This window comes from Hydra viridissima, unplaced genomic scaffold, assembly GCF_058129835.1.
Source record: "Hydra viridissima isolate aposymbiotic clone 2 unplaced genomic scaffold, HvirCarnegie_v1 scaffold_5, whole genome shotgun sequence".
Classification (NCBI taxonomy): domain Eukaryota; kingdom Metazoa; phylum Cnidaria; class Hydrozoa; order Anthoathecata; family Hydridae; genus Hydra; species Hydra viridissima.
The window spans coordinates 1,882,895-1,905,334 of record NW_028324304.1 but is presented as its reverse complement, the minus strand read 5'-3'; the positions used below and the strand labels follow the sequence as shown (position 1 = coordinate 1,905,334).

Below are 22,440 nucleotides of genomic sequence, written 5' to 3'. Positions count from 1 at the left end.
ACTTTAAAGTTAAATTCTGTATAAAATATCGAAATGAATATGTAGAACCCTTATTTTGCTCTACATTGTCTTCTAAAATCGTTGGTTAGAGCGTAAATACTTGACTTCTAAAAACCCCTCTCATTTCAACGCTACCTCCGCTGCCGTTTAACACATTTCCTGTCCAATTGAACATTGGCTTGTCACATTTCTAAGTAAACATGTCGCGTAATGAAATCAAAATATAGCGAACTTTTATTTGTGAAAAGAAATAAAACATTAGAACTTCTTTTGGATTTTAAAAATTACAATTAGGTTTTACTAATATAAGACAAACAATTTATAAATATTTTATTTGAAAATGCTTGTTTCCAATAAATGAAAATTTTTTTAAAAACCTTACACTCCAACTAATTCTACTGATACTGATTAAGGCCGAAAAATTTAAGGGTTGTCTTTAATATATTAATGCCTAATTACCAACAAAAGTTTGCATTATACTTGTATATATATATTATATAAAAAATTTAATTAACAAGGTGCTTTATATTTGAATATTTCTTACGCTTTTGAATTGCGCTATTGTCCGCTGGATATATAATATACGATATTTATCCGCTGGATAACACTAGGGAAAATATTTGAAAAAAAAAGTTTTTGTTGATTTTTTTACTATAAATTTAACTGAAATTTTTGCGCTGATTCCAAAATTGATGTTAAATTTTTTTTTTTTTTCCTTCTCATCAAGTTTCATTTCCACAGTTTAGCCATCAGGTAGAGAAACTTACTCTAATCAGCTGTAATAAAGCTTTGTTTACATGGAGCAAGTTTACTACAAAGTTCCTTGTTGACACTAAACTTTCTACCCACTCAAATGCCAATAGCTTGCTAGTTGAACACTCTCTTATAGAACAGTCATAATTGAGATAGTGTGGTCAGAGGTGTTTTGTTACGCGCAATCGCGCAGTCATTTAAGTCTCTCACGCTTCTTTTTGTTTGTTAAAACCAGCATTTTGTTTCTCTCTTTCTTTTTGCAAAAATAAAGCTCCTAGCACCCGTTGCTATAAGTGAAATACAAGCTTCATTATATCGTATTCAAGTAATACCACATGTGTGCAGCTCAAATTGGTCAGTGTAATCAAGATATGTAAGTCTTATTTTATATTGCTATGTGCTCTTTATTTTGAGTTTTCAAATTAAAGCTTGTGTGTTTGATAGTGCACAAATTCGGTAGCTCATCAAATATAAACAGTTCACTGGAACTATGCCAGATCTTAAGAAGAGTGCCTAATAATCATTCAACTATACAATAAAGTGCTTTCTTGGAATAAACACGTGCAACTAATTACTCAGAAATCTTTCAGAAACTATCGGAGAGCTTCAGAGCACAAAGTTGCAACATGATTATTTCACTAAACTTTCTGAATTGTTGTCGAGCCAGATTCCCGTTAAAAACCTTGGTGCTGTTAGCAATAAGCAAGGTGAACAATTTCACCAAAAATTTAAGGGTATGGAACAATGTAATCAGGATATTGTTGGAGCATTAAACATGGTAGCCTTGAAATTAAACACTCCAGAAAAAAAAAAATTTACTTAGAATTACAATAACAGTCGTCATACCCGTTGTAAATATACAGCACTTAATAAACATTGTAATAATCCCTATTTCTTTCATATTTATCATAATTTGATGTTTGTAAATTTTTATAAACTAACCACATATCTGTTCCGTACAATATTCTTAAAATTTCTTTAAAAAGTGGATCTTGGTTTAAATAATTGGCGCGATAGAGAAAAATCGGATTTCCTATATTAAAATTAGCTAAAAACAACTTCCAGACGTAAATCAACAAAACTTTGTTCCCCAGAGTAATCCATGTCATAATTATTCTTTTTTATGGAATCCAGTGTAATTGTTTGATTTACTTTTTGTTACCACACAAATCAAACTTAAATTAGATTTACTAGCAAATATTTAGAATGTTTCTTATCATAGAAGAATCAAGAATGCAAGAATGAGGAAGAAATACAAACTCAATTGCAATATGGGGAAAGGAATGTCTATTATTTGCTCCTTTATATTGCTAACAGCTCCAATAAACAAGTAACAAAATACTTTATTCAATGCGTGCACGTGGTCAAATCTCCCGACAAGAAAATTTTTAAGGTGAATGTACAAGAAAACCGTTATAGGTTAAAGCTAATAAAAATTACCAGTTTATTAAAATAAATGAGAAACAGCTTCATGTTTATCTCTTTTATTAATACACTTTAATATTTAGTTGGTCCTCCTTTTGCTTTAATTATATCTAACAAGCGTTTCGGCATTTTGATTCTACTAGACATGATTTAATTATTGTCAATGTTAGACCATGATTTAACAACAGCTTTCTTCAAATCTCCTTTTTTCGTAAATACTCTATTAGCTACTTTTTTATCTAATAAAGTCAATAAATGCTCTATTGGATTCAAATTTGAGCTCTGTGAAGGCTATTTTTAAACGTTTATGTCATTTGTATCAAAAAAGGTTTTAGATTTTTTAGCTGTATATTTTGGATCATTATCTTGTTGAAACAAAAAGCTGTTTGCTAGATTTCTGTGTTGCTGGATTTGAAAAGTGGAAGGCCATAAATGTTGTCTTTTTTTTTCCTATTAATATCATGAACGAAAGCATTTTCGGTCCTTAAATTTCCCTTTTGTGGTCAGGAGGAGTTTATTTCATGTTTGTTTTCTTTTCAAATTGAAACATGTATATACAACTTGTTGCAATAGGTAACTTTTATTCTTTGCGACTGTTTAATAAATTGAAGGATTAGAAGTAAGTAATGTCGAAATTACCCGGAAAATTTAACCGGCAAAATTAACCTGGATTAAACTTCATCCAGTGAGAATATATATGCAGTACTTCTCTACTAGGGCAACTTAACTATAAAAAGTTTCAGTTGTTGCATGGATTCAGATATTCAAAGTATGTATGTCAAAAGATTGCGCATAATTGTTAAAAAATGATAAAAAAAAAAAAAGAAAGTTGGATACAGGGCCCTTTTTTTCGTTGAGAAAGTCTCTCTTTTTGTAAATTTGTGAGTTTCTTTAGAGTTGATAATTTCTCCCGACGCAAAAGTAGTAACATTTTGCCTAACGGCCAACTTTTTTTGATGTTGGTTAAGCGTCTGAGTCTCGTTATTTTTTGTTCGAGACGAGACGAGACCATCCTAAAAGCTTTGTCCCGATTTGCGATAAAAATCGAGACAATTTTCAACTTTCATTCAAAATCCCGGATAATACCGAGACGAGACGAGATGTTCCGGACAAACTAGGAGCTTTTCAATTTCCCGGAATTTACATCTTTTTAACAGGACATAACAAGACATAACGAGACATACTAGTTAATTCTTAATGTAAAATTTAAGTAATGAATTTCTGGCATAATTACCATCATTTATTTCAGCTGCCACTATTAACATTGTTATACCACCTATACAAACACAGCTTTAGCAATATTAATAGGCCGGGTGAATAAAAATGAGCAATTGCTTTTACTCAGTAATTGGTCAGCTTTACATGAATAAAAACTTCAACAACTTTTCTTAAGTTTTCATTCACGTAAAATTGAGCAATTACTGAGTAAATTGCTTACCTTTACGTGAATAAAAATATGAAAAAAACTGCTGAACTTTTTATTCACGTAAAGCTGACCAATTACTGAGTAAAAGCAGTTGCTCTTTTTTATTCACCCGGCCTAATGGTAGCAGTTGAAATCAGGGGGATAAAAAGTAATTTTAGGAAACTTTTTAAGTTTTTCCATTAAAATACCTCAGCGATGAACAATATAAAATGATCAGAAACTTAGCCCTTGGACGCATATTTATCCACTTTTTGCACGATTTATCGTGCAAAAAGTGGATAAATAAGCTCCAAGGGCTAAGTTTCTCATCATTTTCTAGTTTATCCCTTAGGTCAGTATTCACTTCTTATGCAAGAGTTTGTTTTACACTCATATTTAAAGGAAAGATTTTATCCAAAGTGCCTTCAACTTTTTTGATCTATAAAACATTTTTTAAAAAGTGTACTTCTTGCAGAGACTAAAAATAGAGCATGATGTTCAACACCTAGTACATTTATTTTTTCTCTTTTGCTTTGCTATCCAAAAACGACCTGTTGTTTATGGGGTTTTTCTGAACCAAAATGGCTACTTTTATTGGTTATAAGGTTTTCTTGAAGCCATTGGCATTCTTTTTCTATAAAAGAGTTATAATTCATACCACATTGTTTTAGTATTTTCTTCGCTTTTAAAATAAATGTATCTAAAGTAGCCTTTATTTATGTTCTCTTCGCTAATTTCTTCAGTTTTATATGGTTTCGTTAAGTAATTTCTTTCAAAATCGTAATTTTTCCACTCCTAATTCAATACCTAACATTACCTAAACATTTTATCTTAGTTGTTAACATGTTTTCAAAACACATTTTATGCAATTTTTCTCTCTTTTGACACTTAGGATATTCTTAAGAAACTTTTAGTACTAGAGTTATAAAAGGTACCCTTAGAATAAAAATCTTTCTAGTACTAGCACATTTACTGAGTTTCTTTTAAAAAAAAACAAGCGTTTATACGAATAAAAACTTTTTATACATGATTTTACATAAAGCATTCATTACAAAACTGTTTAGTAAAAATCTTTTTACAGTTAGAGATATGAGGTCCGTTTTATTTGGGTTCGCGTTTTTCACTTAATAATTTAGTGAAGAAAGTTTAAATGGTCAATTAACAGTAAAATATGTATTCAAATATTTTTAAAAGTTCTTTAAAAACATAAGATAATTGAGTTGAAGTAGGTATGTGCGTATCTGCGATTTACGGCACCGATTTTAAAGTTAAAATCTGTGACCATTTTTTCACCGCGTGAAGGGATGGTGGGGTTTTTTTTCCAACACACCATTATTAATTAATTATTTTTTAAGCGCTCTTCTCCGTAATATTGAAAACTGAGAACCTTAAGTAACTATCATTTTTGAATATATCGGCTCGCTGAAAAGGTATAAATATATGATGCAAGGTTGGTAACCAAAGGGACCGTAAGACGCTTAGTTTTCAAAATTATTCTAAGAAGTCTCATGGTTTTCATTAGCAAAGATTAGAAAATTTATGAAAATGAACTTGCTGCTCAAATTTATATATTATGGCTATTTAGTTATACATCAAAGTAGTTACACTTAAAATGACTTATAAAATTTACCAATTTTAATTCAAAGTTGAACATGATTGTTTTTTGACAGGATTATGCAGTAATAGGATTTTTTGGTGGACTTCTTTAAAGATCTCTAGTATGTGTGTATATATATAGTATGATAGGATAATATATTAATGGGATTATTTTGTGGACTTCTTTAAAGATCTCTTATATGTGAATATGTAGGTATATAGATTATATTTTTATACATGGCATGTATGCATTTGTATTAAACTCTGTATTAATGAAATTTTCAGCATTTTAGCAAGGAATATAAAATGTCTTTTACAGATGGGATTCGCCATATATCTATTCAAACAAAGAATGAGGCTCAAAAGTTTAATGATGAAGATGAAGATGATGAAGTTTGGAAAGATGAAAATACTAATGAAAATCAGTTAGATACAGGTGGTTTGGTGCAAAAAAATTCTAAAAAATCTGATCTTCATTTGTTACTTAACGTTTTAAACATTAATGATGGTTCAAAAGATACAGAAGAAATGATGAAGCCTCAACTAAAACATTCTGTTAATGCTTCTAAAAAGAATTTGCGACCTCAAACTGCTAGTTCTGCTTGTAAATCATCTTTTTCCAATTTTAATGAAAACTTTGATGGTGAAAGTATTTTTTCTTCAGAAAAGTCATTTGATTCTCAACGGAGACCTAGTTCAAATAGATCTGTGGGTAGTAGAAAAGATAAAAACAATACTTCAGATTCTAGACTAAGTATGTCATTTAGTAATAATAAAGTTAGAGACATTGACGCTGAAAATCATCGTTTACTGAAAGAAATCATAAAAAGAAAATCAGATAAATCACAAGTTATTACATCTTGTCCTGTACGATTACAGTCTGCATCTGCAATAAATCGAATAAAGAAGCAGAAAGAAATTGAACGAGAAAACTTAAGACTTTTGCATAAAATACAAACTGCAAAACCTACAAATGGAATATCTCGTAATGAGCTTATACGGGATCATATCACCAATGAAATTCGCGTAGAGAGACTATCAAAGTCTAATAAGCGTAGTACTTCATTTCAGCAGCAAAGTTTATCAAATGTTTCCAAATTTCAAAATCCATTTACTTTTGAAAATGAAAGTGTTGTAAGCTCTGGTTCAAGTAAAAGCAAAGCATCAAGTGATAGGCAACAAAACTTTTTGGCAGAAAAGTATTGGGAACCGGGATGATGAAATTTCAAAAGTTGAAAATATATTTGGATTTTTTCAAAATATGAAAGAGGAAAATAGTGTAAAACAAATAATGTAAAGTTTTTCTTGCTTTATTTAGGTTATTATGATTTTGTAATTTTGCAGTTTATGGTACTATTTAGTCTGAGATCTTTAATTTCTTCATTATTTGCAGTACTAAAACAATTGATTAAGTTTCTTTATTAAATGCACTAAAGAAGCTAGTTTTTCTAAAACTTATATTTTTGATAGTAATTTTTTTTTGTTTTTGCATTACAAATTTTTATTTGTTAAGTTATTATATTCTAATAGATTATTAAAAACTCAAACTCTCTCTCTCTCCCTTCTTTTGTTTATTATTTCAAATTTAAAAAAAAAAATCTATAAATTTCTAAGAAAGTTACAAAACACAAAAAACACATTGTTGAGAAGTAGTTTTTACACTTTCCTTCTCATTTGAAATGGTGACAATCACTCAAGTGTTTTATACCACATGTTACTGTTGTTATAGAATTTGTGTTGTTCTTACTACTGTCTTTTATATAACTTGATAGAAATGCACTAAAAATGGAGATTGTTTATGTTTACACAAAGAAGCGTTCTGAATTTGGAAGACAGTGCAACTTTACTGATCGCCAAGCAGAATTACATGTTGACATTGCCCCAGATGAAAAGCTTGCTTTTAATTTTGTTCATAGAAACCCATGTCATGTTGGGATACAATGTGTAACTGAAATGTCTGAGCATGAGGTTTGTTTTCATTAATGATAACAGATCTTAAATCCAAAATGTTGTTCTTTAATATGCATAAATGATGTAAAAAGGTTTTTTTTTTTTTTTTTTTTTTGACATAAATATCCTATTTTAAACATTTAAAAGAAAAAAATTGTTAGTAAGTAAATCATTCCTTGTATATGGTTTATAATTATTGGGTAAATATATAATGATTTTTATAATATTTTTTTATAACAATTTTTTTTATTGTAGTTAATAATTTTTATTCACTGCCTCATTAACACTTTTAATAACTTCTTTTTTGTTTATGTTTTTTTAAAATTTTTTTGCTGAAACTAATTCTGCGAGATGCAGCAGAAAATGAGTATGTTGTGCCTATTGCTGGTGATGAAGATCAAAAGGACCATAGCCTTTTTCAGTATTTAGTAAGAGGCAGAATAAAGTTATTGGTATTACTCTAGCACAAAAGTTAAGTTACTATTTTGGCAGGTTCAAAGGAAATAATATTCTTCTGGGTTATGAACATTGAGATACTTCCTTCATTGTCTCAGATAGACTTCAGGGTCTTTTTAGTGCCTTTCAATAGTACTTCATTAGAATGTGTTTTCAGCCATGGAGGCATAATACAGACTTTTAACAAATATGATCTTTTGTAAATTCAACCTTTCAACAAAAACTTAAATCAAAATTAAATAAAATGTATAAATGTGCTTGGAAATGAATTAACTTATAATAGTATTTGTGCATATTTAGTATATTAGCTTAACCCTAGTTTGAAATATGAAATAAATTTGATTTAAAAAAAATACATAATGAGTTGTTTACTACTTAAATCAGAGGTTAGGGGCTTGAGAATTGACTTGGTTTTTGTTAAACTAGCCAAGCTTAACTTGGAACTTTACTTGCCAAAAAGTTGACACTAACTTATGATTTGTTAAGTAATGTCTAGGTCACAACTCTTGTCATTTAACAATAACAAGTAAAATTCAGCAATCTATATTATTGTTAGAACCACTGCAAATTCCATAGCAAATTTGGGTTATATTTTAACAAGAAAGTAATTAGTTTATATTTTCTAAATGATTATTTTCATTCATTAGATTTTAAATAATCTAAATGAAAATCTAAATGTTTAGTTATAAGCAGTGACAGATTAAAGATTGAGTATGTGGTTGTAGGGGGCCCCAAAAAAGCCCTATTCTGCCATTTTTTTTAGGAATTTCAAGTTTTTTTTTACACTTTTTAAAAGTTTTTAAATGTTTGATGACAAATCTGTAACATCTTTATATTTGCCCTGGAACCAGGAAAACCTTTTTATTTTTTATCTAATTTTATTTTGAGGATTCAGTTATTTTTATCACTTTTGACTCTGATACAACTTTTAATCCACCACTTAATAAAAGTGTTAGATAAAATGTATTTCTTCTTATAAAGCACTTACAACTTATCTAATGTAATAATTAAATTGATTATTTATCTATGAGTTTGCAAACTAATTACCTTTTTCTTGCTTCCAATATTTGTTAGGTAAAAAAAATGTATTTAAAATGTTATGATAAAAAGAGTCAATAGGTTGTACAGTTCAGTTTTACTGCAAACTTCTGATTTATTTTTATTTTTGGCACTGATTTTAAATTGGATATCAAAATATGTTGCAAGTCAGGTTCTAATATAGTCATTTGTCAAATTGACAAATACTAGAATTTGTCAAATAAATCACAAACTGCAGAAAGGCAACAACTCCACAAATCCTGATTTTACAGGAAAGACAAAAAACAAGTTAAATAAAAGAAAAAGATATAATATATCTTTTAGACCTGTACTAACCATTGAATAATTAGGAAAAAAATTCAAAAACCCAAGTTTGAAAATAAATTGTCAAAACAGTTTTTTGTCTTTCCTGTTAAATCAGAGTTTGTGGAATTGTTACCTTTCTGCAGTTAGTGATTCAAATAGAATTACTTGAATAAATGAATTGTATAATTTATCAGGTTAATACACAAAGGTTTGAATCAGAAAGCAGAGGCATGAACCATGTTGAAGGTGGATGGCCAAAGGATATTAATTCAGCAGATTTAGAGCAAACTATGAGATTTAGAAAGAAAGTGGAAAAAGATGTGCAGTATATAAGTACTCTAACTTCTTTAGGAGAAGTAAGCTGATTTCTGTATGTTAATCTATGTACATTCCTTTTTGAAACATCAGTTTTCTATCTTTGATGAATCCAACAGTTAGAGTTATCTAGAAAATATCTTTTTAGATGTTTTTTTTCTTTTGTTTTGGAACATATTTTCAGTTGAAGTTTTATTTGTCATTTATGCTGAATGAATTAATTTCATAGTTTATATATATAATGTTAGGTCATGGAGCGTTGTATACAACAAAATAATGCTATTGATATTTATGAAGAATACTTTGACAATATTGCGTACTCCTCTTATGAAGAACCCTCAGCAAAAACTATAAATGTTTTTCGGTAAAAAAAAAGTTACAAACATTTTTTCTTAGTAAAATTGAGTTTGTTCTGAAAAATAAGTAACTTAACTATAAATGTCAGTTAATCTCAAAGTTTAACATAAAAAAATTATGAATAAAAGGCTAAAATTATATTTATTATATTTATAATAAATATAATATTATATTTATCATTGAGTTAAAAATTGAGTTTTAGATTTGACATTTAATTGATGTCAATTATCTGATGTAAATTTTAACACCAAAATAGCAGAAATCAAAGCTTCATTAAAGTTTTAGATAGAATATTTGAGATTAATAAATTATAACTTTTAAGATTACCAAAGTTAAAGATTGAAAATCAAATATTGCCTTAAAGCTTACTTTGTAATTTATATAAGCTATTTAAATTTACAATGTTTCAAGTTGATTTTAGGTCAATTCAACTTATGCTTAACACCATACCATTTCAGTTTTAATGATATTTGGTACACAAGCTTACATTCATAAAAAAAAAAAATTAACTCCAAATTTTAGTGCTTAACTCCTTATGGTTTCAGAGTTATCAAAACTTTACCTTAATCCCTATCTTGACCTTTTTTTCAGTGCCATTAATTTTTTAAGCACATTGCGTCATACAATTAGCTTTAACTTATGTAATAATTGTTCATTGGTGACGAAAATTTGTACTTAGTTATTTTTTTAGGGGTGAAGAATGAAAAAATGATGACCGAAATACCACAAAAGTAAAGCTTCTATATGAAAATTCAATTTAAAAATGATGTAATACTTTTCATAAGTTTTCTGATCCATATAAAAAGAACTTTATCTTAAAATGCCTAAAAAATAAGATTTCTGAAATTTTCTCTTATGTTTCTCTATGTATATGTCTATGTATATGTATTCTCTATATATATAACTTTGTATATGAAAATATTCTGAATGTTTTCTTTTTGAAATCTGATTTATTTGCATTGAAATTTTTATAAAAATTAACTCAAGAAATATAGTGAATTAAAAATCATGAAAATTAAGTGATGATTAAATGATATACACAAGTTAAAATGTGATAAGCATTGGCAGTTTTAAACAGTGTGATAAAAGTTTAGTTCTAGTTTAAAGTTTGCCCAGCTGTATTCAATTCTTTGATACTTAAGTTCACTGGTGTTGTGTTGTTTTCCAGTTGCTTGAATTTTAATTGTTAATTGTAAGTTTGTCAATAGAATATAATAACATTATTTCTTAAAGGCTAATAATATGACCTTGAGGACTATCATGAATACATATATCTAAGGTGAAAGTCTTTATTTTCAACATTAATTTTATCAACCAGTTCAATTCATAGATTGTTACCATATGTCAAACATACAAACACTCCGAAGCTCATATTCATAAATAGTCATACTTTAACAATCTCATCAGTTTGGAAATTAAAAATAAAGTTTTTTTTGAACAATTGAAATATTCAGTTCCAATTTTTTTTTTTTGTTACTTGCAGAAATACTATTGTGCAGTTGTGTACCTTCGTTCCTTCTTTTCACTTTAGATTATCATGTTTAATACCTTAGATATGTAGTAAAGACTAATTCTTATGATTTCATTTTGGAAAAAATCAAATAGTGCAGATGTTGTAAGTATATGGTTGTTTGTTGTCTTATAAAGGCTAGCAAGTCTTTTCACAGTCCAACCAATGCCATCACAGAGTAATTTATCATGACTTTTTGCAAAGGAAGATCAAGTACATTTCATAGCAAACTCTTATTCATGGTGGTGCATATTTTGAAGTGTTTGGTGTTTTTATATTGACCAAACCCATCTGAAAAATAGTTTTAGTTTACCTACAAGGTGAATATTAATTTCCTTACATCCTCTTTAAAAGTTTGAGTAATAAAAACATCAAATATCAAGCATATTTACATATACTTTAGTGACCATTTTGCTCAAATATTTCTCTACCTATAATTGCAATAAAGTTTTAAAAGTTTCATGGTTAATTATTATTACTTTTTCTTCCTTTTCCTTTATGTGAATTAAATGGATCACAACAAATAACGTGGATTGTGCAGTAACACTTTAAGTAAATATATTCATGGTTGTGTTTTCATTCTTTTTAATCCCAGGATGACTAACTATCATGCCTTTTTCTATTTTATTGTGACTTTTTTGATATCTTTTCACATAGGTTTATTTGTGATAATTTTCTTTATACTTTAAACTATTTAGTTATAAAAAACAAAATAGTAATTTTAAAATAATTAATATTTAAAAACTTGTAAATGACTATCCTTCAGCTATTAAAGATTATAAACAAAGTTCATAATCTTTAATAGCTGAAGAAATCTTGGAAGTGAAATACATATAAGTTTATACACTAGAACTGTACCTGAGATACTGGAATTCTACAAATCTAAAAAAGTAAAAATGCAAAAAAAATTGCATAACATTTTTTTTTCATTTATAAAAAACAATTTCAGTTATTTTTTGGGTTTTTTTACTGATAAAAATTTCAATGCAAATAAATCAGATTTCAAAAAGAAAACCATTGTAGTTTTTTCATATCACAAAGTTTGTTACATATATAAGCATAGAAAGAAATTTCAGAATCATATTTTAAAGGCATCTCAAGATACTTTTTTTGTATGAGAAGTCAAAAAATGTAAAAAAGTTGTAACATTTTAAAATTAAATTTCATTAAGAAGCTTTGGTTTTGTATGTTTTTTGTCATCATGTTTGAATTCCTCACCCTAAAAAAAAAGTTAAGTTCAAATTTTACCACTATTGAACAAATATTCCTTAAATTGAAGTAAACTGGGTGACAAAATTTGCATGAAAAATGGAAAAAGAAAAGTCTAGAAAGGAATTCCAATACAGTTTCAATATCTGCAAAACTGTAAAGAGTTACACACTAAAATTTGGAGTGAAGTTTTTTTCATGAATGTCAGGTTATCAACCAAAAACTATTAAAGTCTGAGATGTTTTAAAAAAAATACTTATTTTGATTGATTTGACATGGAATGACCCTTCAATCTATGTTTGAGATTGTAGTTTAACCACAACAATGAATGTTCTGGTAGTGACTTCATTCCATAGTTAAATCATTAACAGTTGATTGACGAATTACGAAAAACAAATTTGTTTTTGTCTGCTCATTTTTTTATTTCAGAAAAGCTTGGTAAATAAGTATAACTAATGCATTACAGACTATAGTACTGAAACAAAGTTTATTATAGCTTAAAAGAGTCTTACACTAATTCTAATTTTATTCCAGCTTCTTGTAAATATGCAAGTGTAGTTTAACTTTGAGTTCTTAATATTTACACTTTTATCTATTACTTTTACTTTGAAATTGAACAAGCTAGAAGAAATCTATAATAAAATATAGTGATTCTATGTTGTAAATTACATTTAAAATATTAAAGAGTCATTCCATATCAAATCATTTAAAAATCTGTATTTTAAAATATTTGTGAGTGTGAGGAATCCAAAAAAAAAGTTAAAAGCCAATAGAAAACAAGAGAAAAATAAAGTGTAAATAAATTTTCAAGAGAGTTAAAACATTTTCTATATTGAGGGTTACATATTATGTGTGTTCCACTTAACCATTTTTGAAAGCATAAAACTTATTTGATAAGACAACCTGAGGTAGGCAATCACAGATTTGGTTTGAGTATTATTAAAATGAACCCATTAATAGCTGTTCTTGTGAGTGAAGAAACTTTTATTTTAGTCATTTTTTGTACCTGTTTAATTCAGTGACTAAACCTATCACTACACACCATCATAAATACATGCTATATGATCAATTGTTTGTAGGTTTGCTGCAACAGCAGTAATAATATCAGATGCGGGTGTTTTATTACCAATCTAAACATTGATTGGGATGTAAATTTAATCTCTACTGTATTACTTGCATCTTGCTTTTATATTTCCCTTGCAAAACATGAACATCATGTTTACTATGAATACATGCTTAGCATTTAGGGATTTTAAATTGGTACTTCTTGCAAGTCTTTTTACTGAATCTTTGATACCATCCCGATTGCATTATTTCCAAAAGTATCTTTGTGGTAGTTTTGAAAATTAAATCATTGACAAATGTAGTACAATCTCCATAATATATGTGGTAGAATCTAAACTTTATAAAGTTTGGTTTTAACTTAATGAAAATGTTGCTAAAAATTTTAATAATACTAGAACATTGCATTATATCAAGATTACTGCACTGCATTAAGATCTAAATGAATGGATTTTTGCTAAATACTTTATATATACTTTATTTGCTATTTAAAACCCAAACCTTGGAAGCAATTAGTAAGACTTGAAAGATGCATCATATGTAAAACTCTGCAAAATTTCAAGTGCCAGTAACTTTTAAAATTCCAAGAACTTCTGACCTGATAATTAATAGAAACTTAAATTGTTAATCTTTGAATGTATTTGTTTGGTGACATTTCAAGTTTTTTTTAGATGCTTTAATATGGAATGAATGTTCTAACTTTCTGAAACTCAGTTCTATATTGGAAACATTAAAAGATGTTCAAAATAAGAAGTTTAAAATAAATGACACTAATATTTGTACAAACTATTTCATAACTATATTCTAATTAACAAAGATGATCAAAGTTTCAACTTATGTATGACCAATGAATTTTAAGGTTTGGAATAGCTAAAGTTTAAGTTTAAATTATCTAAAGCTGTTTTTAAAGTCTTTTTTTGTTATTCACTTTTGAAATATTGTTTTTCTGTTTGCTTAGAGATCCTAATCCTATCAAGAGGACAGCAACAAGTATATCATGGTATCCTGAAGATGCACATAAGCTTGCAGTTTCATATTCAATATTAGAATTTCAAAAATTAACTGCAGATATGTGCTTAGATTCATATGTGTGGGATATAGGTTTGTTTGTTCAAATCCAAAAAATTTTTCTTTCCACTTGTTGTAATTGAAAAAATCTTTATTGATGCTGTAAGTGAAACTATTTTTTTTTATTCAGAAAATCCTAACAAGCCAGAATTTACACTGAAGCCCATCTCACCTCTTGTTTGCTTAGAATATAATCCAAAAGATCCACATATTATTATAGGTGGATGCTATAATGGACAGCTTGGTCAGAATATGATTTATGTTTTTTTTTATTTGTTCTATATGTTTTTTAAGTCATTCTTTTTTTTTATTCTTTTTTTTTTTTATTATTATTTTTTCATCACTCTTGTTTCATCTCTTAGGTTATTGGGACACTCGTAAAGGTTCCTCTCCTGTTGAAATGACCCCTATTTCACGTAGTCACCAGGATCCAATCTTTGATGTGAAGTTTGTGCAATCAAAAACTGGTATGCTTGTTTTATAATGCCTCCACTCTTGGAAATACCCCAATTTTAAAGTGAAGTGATTTTTAAAACCAAAAATCAATTCTTCCACAAAATGATATTTGTTCAATAAAATACTTTGTATTGTGTGGTTCAGTTTAAAGAATAAAGTTACAGTATAGTGCTGAGTTCATCATAAAGCATTTTTTGTATTTTTATGGAACTAGGAACTTTGTTTTAACATTTTTGCAGACTTGAAACTTTCCTTTATTTAGGAAGTGAATGCTTTAGTACTAGTACTGATGGATATGTATATTGGTGGGATATACGGAAATTATCTGAACCTGCTGAGTTTCTTTATTTAAATAAAAGTTCCAAAGAAAATAAAGCATTGGGTGGTCTTGTCTTAGATTATGAGCCAACTATGCCAACCAAGTTTATGGTAGGAACAGAACAAGGTGCTGCTCTTCTATGTAATAGAAAGGCTAAAAATCCTGGTGATAATATAGTAGCTTCTTATAATCAGCACTTTGGACCTATCTATGCTTTGCAAGTAAGTCTGCAAGAGTTGATTTTTTTTTAAAAAAAAAGCTTACTAATTTTGATAAACTATCAAATAGAATATTTTTATAGCAGTTTACAAATAATTAAACAAGCAATTTACATAAAGCATTTGCTTACTATTAAAAAGTCACAGATATTTATTAAACAAATGCTAACACATTTCTCATAATTAAAGTTCTGCAATCAGCTTTTAAAAGAAAACAGAAAATATCATCAAATATTTACTTGCAGTTTAAATTGTTAAATGCAATAATAGTTGTATTCTATCTGATTTAAACATTACTTGATGCTAGATAATATTTGAAACACGAATATTTTTTAACAATCAAACTAACAAAGTTTTACAATCAAACGTTTTAACAATCAAACTAACAAAGATAAAGTATGGTCAATGTTTAAAAGCCCAATCTTCAAATAGCTCCTATGTTTCAACCATGAAAATGTTTTTATTTTTTTGAATTACTGAGTTCTACTATTCTCTTTTGTTAAACCCTAACTGGTTTTGTAACCATGTGGAGATAATCAAGATCTGAAGTCAACAATCAAACAACATAAAGATGAATGTAAAAAAAAGGAAGTTTAACAAGTATTGAAAAATCATGCTAGAAAAATTAAGTAGTTGAAGAATACAGGTCTACAACAATCCATGTTAACTGGCAAACAGCTAAAGATGATCAAGTATCATTTAATTCACAAAATAGTGATGCCAATCTACTTACTCATTTTACTAATTTGATAAAATATGGTCACATTTAATTAAACTATCATACAAAAACTTTCTCATAGTTTAAATAAAATCTTGTTTAAAACGAGTCATTTCTTGTTTTAGCGCAACCCATTCTTTCCAAAATACTTTTTAACTGCAGGGGACTGGACAGCAAGGGTGAGTTGTTGTTTTTTTTTAATTTACTTACTTGTTAATGATTGTGTATATGAAATTTATATTTTTATTTACATTAAAAGCTCTTTATGCAGTTTATTTTACTGATTCTACACTTCCTAGATTTGGTCAGAAGAGATTCGTGAGTCCTCAATCATGTGGACTAAGTATGTCTCCTTTCAATTATAACTTTTGTTTAGTATTCTTTTTAATTTTTTTTTTTTTTTTCAATTATTCTTTGATAATTTTTAAGGTGATTTAAGAGCTAAAAATTTTTGCTGTATGTATTGATACCTTAGCATACAATCTTTCTAATTACAAATTTTGCATAGTTGTAAATTTCTGAGTTTTTTTCTTAGAGACACATTTTTTCCTTTTATTTATTTTTACTTAAATAAGTAGTTAAAGTAATTAAGTATATTACTTGTCTCCATAGCAAGTATTGGAAGAAAAATATGTGTTTCTACCTAAAACTGAGAAATCTGCAGCTGTGTAAAAAGTGTAATTAGTGAATTTAAATGCTAATATATCAATAGAATAACTGTAAATAATGATTGTTTTGGTTATGATAATCTTTCAAAATGTAATCCTAAAATATTTAAATTGTTTTTTAATATTTTAAAACTAGTTATAAATTTATAAATATTGTAAAAAAGGTTTACCTAAAGTCAATACCAACTTGAAGAAAGTAAAATAAAATTTAGGGGACATAATTTTTTATTACAATTTTTACTTTATGTGTAGAGAAACAATAAAACAAAATTTTTTTAATGTTTGTAAAGTGTAAAAATTTTTTTGCATAAAATGTATTTTTTGCATAAAAATGTCTTTATCATGTAAAATATCTTTTTTGCATAAAAATGTCTCTTGCATAAAAATATATTTTTTGCATAAAATATCTTAAGGCAGCATATGTCAAGTTTAACTGATGCATGTTGGAGTCCTGCTCGACCTGCTGTGTTTTTGACAACTAAGATGGATGGATGTTTAGATGTTTGGGATTTTCTTTTTAAGCAGACTGATCCAACCCTTAGTATTCAGGTGCTTTTAACTTACTGTTATTTTAAATTTCATGAATTTTGTTTATTTATTTTTCTAAGAATTACTTTTTAAAGGTTTGTGATGAGGCATTGTATTCCATTCGTGTTCAAGATCAAGGAAGTTTAGTAGCAGTCGGATCTCATGAAGGAACAACTACTTTGTTAGAACTTTCTGAAAGTCTTTTTACCCTATTACGACATGAAAAAACTGCTATGGGCGCGGTGCGTATAAAGTCATTTTTATGCACTTGATCTTTTAAAAGTCATAGCTTTATTTGAGTTAACATACTTATTACTGGAGTATCCTCTAGAATATCGTAAAGCTATTGAAAACGCATAAGGTAATGCTAGCAACCCGGGAATAGATTAGGATAACTGGATTAGGATAATGGGATGATTAAAATAAAGGTTATTCATTTTAAATAACATATTATTCAATATACTTTCTACTTTGTTTTTTAGATGTTTGAACGAGAAACAAAACGTGAAAAGATTCTGGAGGCACGTCACAGAGAGATGAGATTGAAAGAGCGATCGCGTTCGCAACAAGAAAAGTATTTATCTTCTAATGTTTCAATTTGCATTACAAACCTTTTTTTAGGTCTTTCTTATAATAACTAAAAAATGACTTCTTAAATTTCTTTTTTGATCACTTACCAGGGAACCACATTTTTTAAACACGTTGTATTAAAATTATTCAAAACTTGCAAACGTAGAATGCAGAATGGTCAATTGTCATACTGTTAGAATATTAAAAGCATTTTTTATTTTTTATTTTTAGAATGATATAATTTTTTGTGTAACTTTTTAACGAAGTGTACGAGCCTCATTCAAATCTCTTATAAATAGGCTTTCATCAGTACCATCTCTGTCCCTCGTTACTTTTTCATTCCAAAGGATTTAGTCAAATTTTATCATATTTTCTTTCTATTCTTTTTTTGTTACGGTTAATTTCGCACCTTATTTGTTTTTTAGCTTCACATCCACTTCTTAGTTAACTTTTAATGAACAATATAAAATGCATAATAATTTAAATAGGTCTTACTATAAGTGGTTAAGCTAATAAAAAGTTTGTTGATTGTATCAGAAACATTTTGAATAATTTATATATCAAAAAATGTTGCAGCACAATTTATAATCAACAAAATTTAAACTATTGTTTATCGATAATATTTTTAAATAACTTTTTTTATCAGAGAGCGCGAAGAGAGTACTGAAAACAATGATACCGAAGATCTGATACTTCGCATGGAGCGAGATTATTTTGCATCTATCAACGCGGACATGAAGGAACGTGAAACTAAGAATGCCCACATTTATCAAGGATTTGAAGAAGCCTTGCGTGCAATAAACGAAGGTCGTCTTCCCGGTGTCGAGGAAACGAAATTGGGTGACACGTTCTCCTCGTGAGGTAAATTTAAAAATTAATAAGTCAAAATATACAAAAAGTGAAAATTTCATTTACAGTTTTTACTACTTTGCTTCAATTCTACTTTGCTTCAATTCTACTTTGTATTCGATTTTGAGCTTTCGATTGAAGTTCTTGATTCAATTTTATGATCAGTTTAATCATCATTTTATTCTCAGATTCAACATCTGAGGATTCTTTGTTAACGTTAAAAAGTTCGTTCGTGTCGAATAAATTTTTTTCCGTCATCGAACGCATTGTTCTCCATAACGTTTTGAGACTATCTTCGACAGCACCCAGGTGCGATTTTAAGGCGTCATCGTAGCGCGAGTTACAGAAGCACTCTAGCAGAAAATGGAGAGCGTTCATAATTTCATGGGTTTTTGCTTCAATGATTTGTTGCTCAGCCATTTTTTCTTTTGTCTCTTCTGTCATTTTGTTAAGTTGTTGGTTACAACTATGCAGTTCTTCCTTTTGATACAAGCATTTATCAAAATCTTTCTTCAGTTCTACATTCTTTGATAGAATACTCTGATACTTTTTACTTTTGCTGACATTGTTGATATCATTTAAGTCATGGGTTAAGTTCGCCACATTTTTGGTTGTCTCAAAAATCATTGCGTTTGCTTCGCGGATTTCTTCATTCGTTGTGAACAGTTTTGTTTTTTCTTCGTTAATATCATTTTGTAAACCTTAAATTTTAAACAAACTTAATGAACAAAATTATTGCGTTTGATGCATCGCAGCATAAAGGAAATGAAAAAATCGTTGCATTTGAGTGCATCACAGCATTAAGGAAATGAAAAGAGTTAACTATAAAAAGCACATCAAGTTTTCCGTTCCTCATCCACCCAATCGATTAAGGTAGCTAAGAATGAAAGAATAAAAATGGTTGCTGCTTTGAGACTTCAAGACGTATCTTTAGGTGGCGAATCAAGGATTAAATTATTCTTACACATTGGTTAGGTTGTTATGATTTTCCCCGATTGTTGTTACATTTTCATATAAAAAAAAAGATATAATTTACTTCTAAAAAATGTTTGTAAAGGTTACCTAACAACTTCTTATCCAGGTATTCTTCAAGAATGTCGGCTTTAGCTGATGAATCCCTTTTTTCTAATTCGTATTTCGTCATGAGCTCGATGATTTCACTTTCCGATTTAATTTCTTTAATCAACCTCTCTCTTTTTTTTGCAAGAGCGTCTCTATTTACTCGATTTTTCTTTTTACTCAATAGCTCCAATTGTTCTTTGACTCGTTCATTTCTGAAAAAAATTGCATTGAAGGAACAGAAAATTAAGTTGAGCTTCTTCCTGTTGCTTTTCTCTAAATTGCTAATCTCTCTAAACAATTTGTATAAAATCAGAGAATAATCTTTTAGTTCTTCGGCTGATATTTGGTGTTGATTAAGTTTTTGTTCTTCGTAAGGATCTAGTATTCTTTTTAGCGATTTTTTATCTTCATCAAATTTTTGCTTTGAAAGTGTTAAGCTCTCCTCTAGTAATTTTATGCTTTGCTGAAACGCTTTCGGCATAATCATGTCTTTTTGTATTGATTCACTAAGTTTATTTGAAATCAAACTCTTTGGTTGATTCGATGTAGAGATTCTCTGATAATTTTCTATGCTGCTCGATTTTGAAGAGTTCATTGTAATCAGTGATGTTTTTTTGTTGTTTCGTTTGCTTTTTTTCGCAGGTTTAATTTTTCAACGTTTTGTTTTTCTTTAATGTCCAGGCTTTAGAATGGTTTCCTTATATCGTGTCTTCTTTTTTAAAGTGTTTTTATTTTTATTTCTTGGTTCTGTTTATTTTAATTTAGCTGAAGAACTTCATTTATGAAAAATATATCTGATTATTTATGAAAAATATATCTGTGATTATTTATGAAAAATATATTTGTGATTATTTATTAAAAATATATCTGTGATTATTTATGAAAAATATATCTGTGATTATTTATGAAAAATATATCTGTGATTATTTATGAAAAATATATCTGTGATTATTTATGAAAAATATATCTGTGATTATTTATGAAAAATATATCTGTGATTATTTATGAAAAATATATCTGTGATTATTTATGAAAAATATATCTGTGATTATTTATTAAAAATATATCTGTGATTATTTATGAAAAATATATCTGTGATTATTTATTAAAAATATATCTGTGATTATTTATGAAAAATATATCTGTGATTATTTATGAAAAATATATCTGTGATTATTTATGAAAAATATATCTGTGATTATTTATGAAAAATATATCTGTGATTATTTATGAAATAACACAAGTTGTGCATCTGTTTTCAGTCTTTTTGTAAAATTGTTTATGAACGTTTTAAAAATTTAAAAATATTTATGAACGTGTTAAAAGTTTCCACTCTTAAACCTTTAGGTTTACTTGATCGCATATTGGAAATGTTTGGGTTGTCAGCATCGTCGATCATCTCGTTGAATTTTTTATTTTATTTTAATTTCTTTGAATTTTTAAAGTTTATATTATTGCTATACATTGTTAATATATTTTTGTGAGTGTTCAAACTTATTTCTTACATCATATATATATTTTTTATAAATACTGTTAAAAGTAGGGTTTATAAGTACTTTGTAAATACAACAGTTATATAATTTCTTTTATTTAAAAAAAAAAACATTATTAAGAGAAGAAAATTTTTTTTAAAAAAATCAACAAAAAAAAGTACTGAAGTCGGAGAAAACTTTTCGGTGGAAACCTTTCGGTGGAAACCTTTCGGTGGAAACCTTTCGGTAGAAACTTTTCGGTGGAAACTTTTCGGTGGAAACCTTTCGGTGGAAACCTTTCGGTAGAAACTTTTAGGTGGAAACTTTTCGGTGGAAACCTTTCGGTAGAAACTTTTAGGTGGAAACTTTTCGGTGGAAACTTTTCGGTAGAAATTTTTCTGCGAATTTCGTTTATTTAAACGAAAGTTTATCGAAACTTACAAAATATGCGAAAATCTTGCGTGAAAGTTTTTCCTGCTAAAATATTTTAAATCAGCACTAAAACTCTCGATAGAAATACAAATCGTCCCAAACTTAAAACATCAAAATTAAGATGTTTTAACTAACTCGAGCTAATTTCCAATTCATTTCGAGCTCAACTCTGGAATCGATTTTGGTCAATTCAATCAAGAAAAAAATAAAGCCAATCTTCAATCTTGTGGCCCTGATTTTACCTTTGGAAGTCTTGTAAAAATATTAAGAATCCCATTATGTTGCCATTTCTTTAATATGTAAGCATATTGTTAACGTGTAAGATAAAGCCATAAAAATTTAGATAAACAGAATATACTTTAAAAGAAATTAAATTTAGCAAAGAAATAGATTCACAATCCAAGGAAACAATAAAGTTAGATAATCACAACAATACTTCTTGCACTTCCAAACTGCAACAATGTCGATGGAAATCCTCATACACACACAAAAAAAAAAATCTCCTATAAAGCTTAGAAAAATTCAGTATTTTAATAATTTTAACTCAAAGTGAGTTTAATAAGAAAAGAATGACAAAATCTAGGTATATCACTATTTTGTTGAGACATTTCACAAACGTAGATTTTTTTTTGATGTAATTTGAAATCTGTCGATGATATTTGATCTAGTTAAATATAAAACAAGCAAAAAGTTGAAAA

The 22,440-nt window shown here is 28.0% G+C and overlaps 3 protein-coding genes across 9 annotated transcripts; 2 read left to right on the top strand and 1 right to left on the bottom strand.

Moving 5' to 3' along the window:
* The first annotated feature begins 5,003 nt into the window (after positions 1-5,003).
* LOC145193980 (uncharacterized) lies at positions 5,004-6,726 on the top strand. 3 transcript variants are annotated; one of them, XM_090087908.1, is made up of 2 exons: positions 5,004-5,389; positions 5,499-6,726. In XM_090087908.1, exon 2 carries the CDS (start codon positions 5,708-5,710, stop codon positions 6,395-6,397), a length of 690 nt encoding a protein of 229 aa, XP_089944034.1. In that variant the 5' UTR covers positions 5,004-5,389; positions 5,499-5,707; the 3' UTR covers positions 6,398-6,726. The 3 variants fall into 3 exon arrangements, with proteins under 3 accessions (XP_089944034.1, XP_089944035.1, XP_079927674.2); XM_090087909.1 differs by having other exon boundaries at positions 5,004-5,393; XM_080071548.2 differs by lacking the exon at positions 5,004-5,389 and having other exon boundaries at positions 5,401-6,726.
* A 77-nt stretch (positions 6,727-6,803) lies between these two features.
* Positions 6,804-21,428, top strand: LOC145193625 (dynein axonemal intermediate chain 2-like). 5 transcript variants are annotated; one of them, XM_090087902.1, is made up of 14 exons: positions 6,804-7,147; positions 9,124-9,285; positions 9,493-9,608; positions 14,341-14,483; positions 14,581-14,694; positions 14,813-14,917; positions 15,169-15,446; positions 16,287-16,340; positions 16,461-16,504; positions 17,243-17,378; positions 17,453-17,599; positions 17,840-17,931; positions 18,574-18,788; positions 21,186-21,426. In XM_090087902.1, the coding sequence occupies exons 1-13, from the start codon at positions 6,965-6,967 to the stop codon at positions 18,785-18,787; spliced, it is 1,788 nt and encodes a 595-aa protein (XP_089944028.1). In that variant the 5' UTR covers positions 6,804-6,964; the 3' UTR covers position 18,788; positions 21,186-21,426. The 5 variants fall into 5 exon arrangements, with proteins under 5 accessions (XP_089944028.1, XP_089944029.1, XP_089944030.1 ...); XM_090087903.1 differs by lacking the exons at positions 9,124-9,285; positions 9,493-9,608 and having other exon boundaries at positions 7,035-7,147; positions 21,186-21,427; XM_090087904.1 differs by lacking the exons at positions 6,804-7,147; positions 9,493-9,608 and having other exon boundaries at positions 9,164-9,285; positions 21,186-21,427.
* LOC145193626 (uncharacterized) lies at positions 18,779-20,548 on the bottom strand. Its single transcript, XM_080071085.2, has 2 exons — positions 19,839-20,548; positions 18,779-19,477 (listed from the first exon to the last, which is right to left on the bottom strand). The coding sequence occupies exons 1-2, from the start codon at positions 20,431-20,433 to the stop codon at positions 18,867-18,869; spliced, it is 1,206 nt and encodes a 401-aa protein (XP_079927211.2). The 5' UTR covers positions 20,434-20,548; the 3' UTR covers positions 18,779-18,866.
* Positions 21,429-22,440: the final 1,012 nt, after the last annotated feature.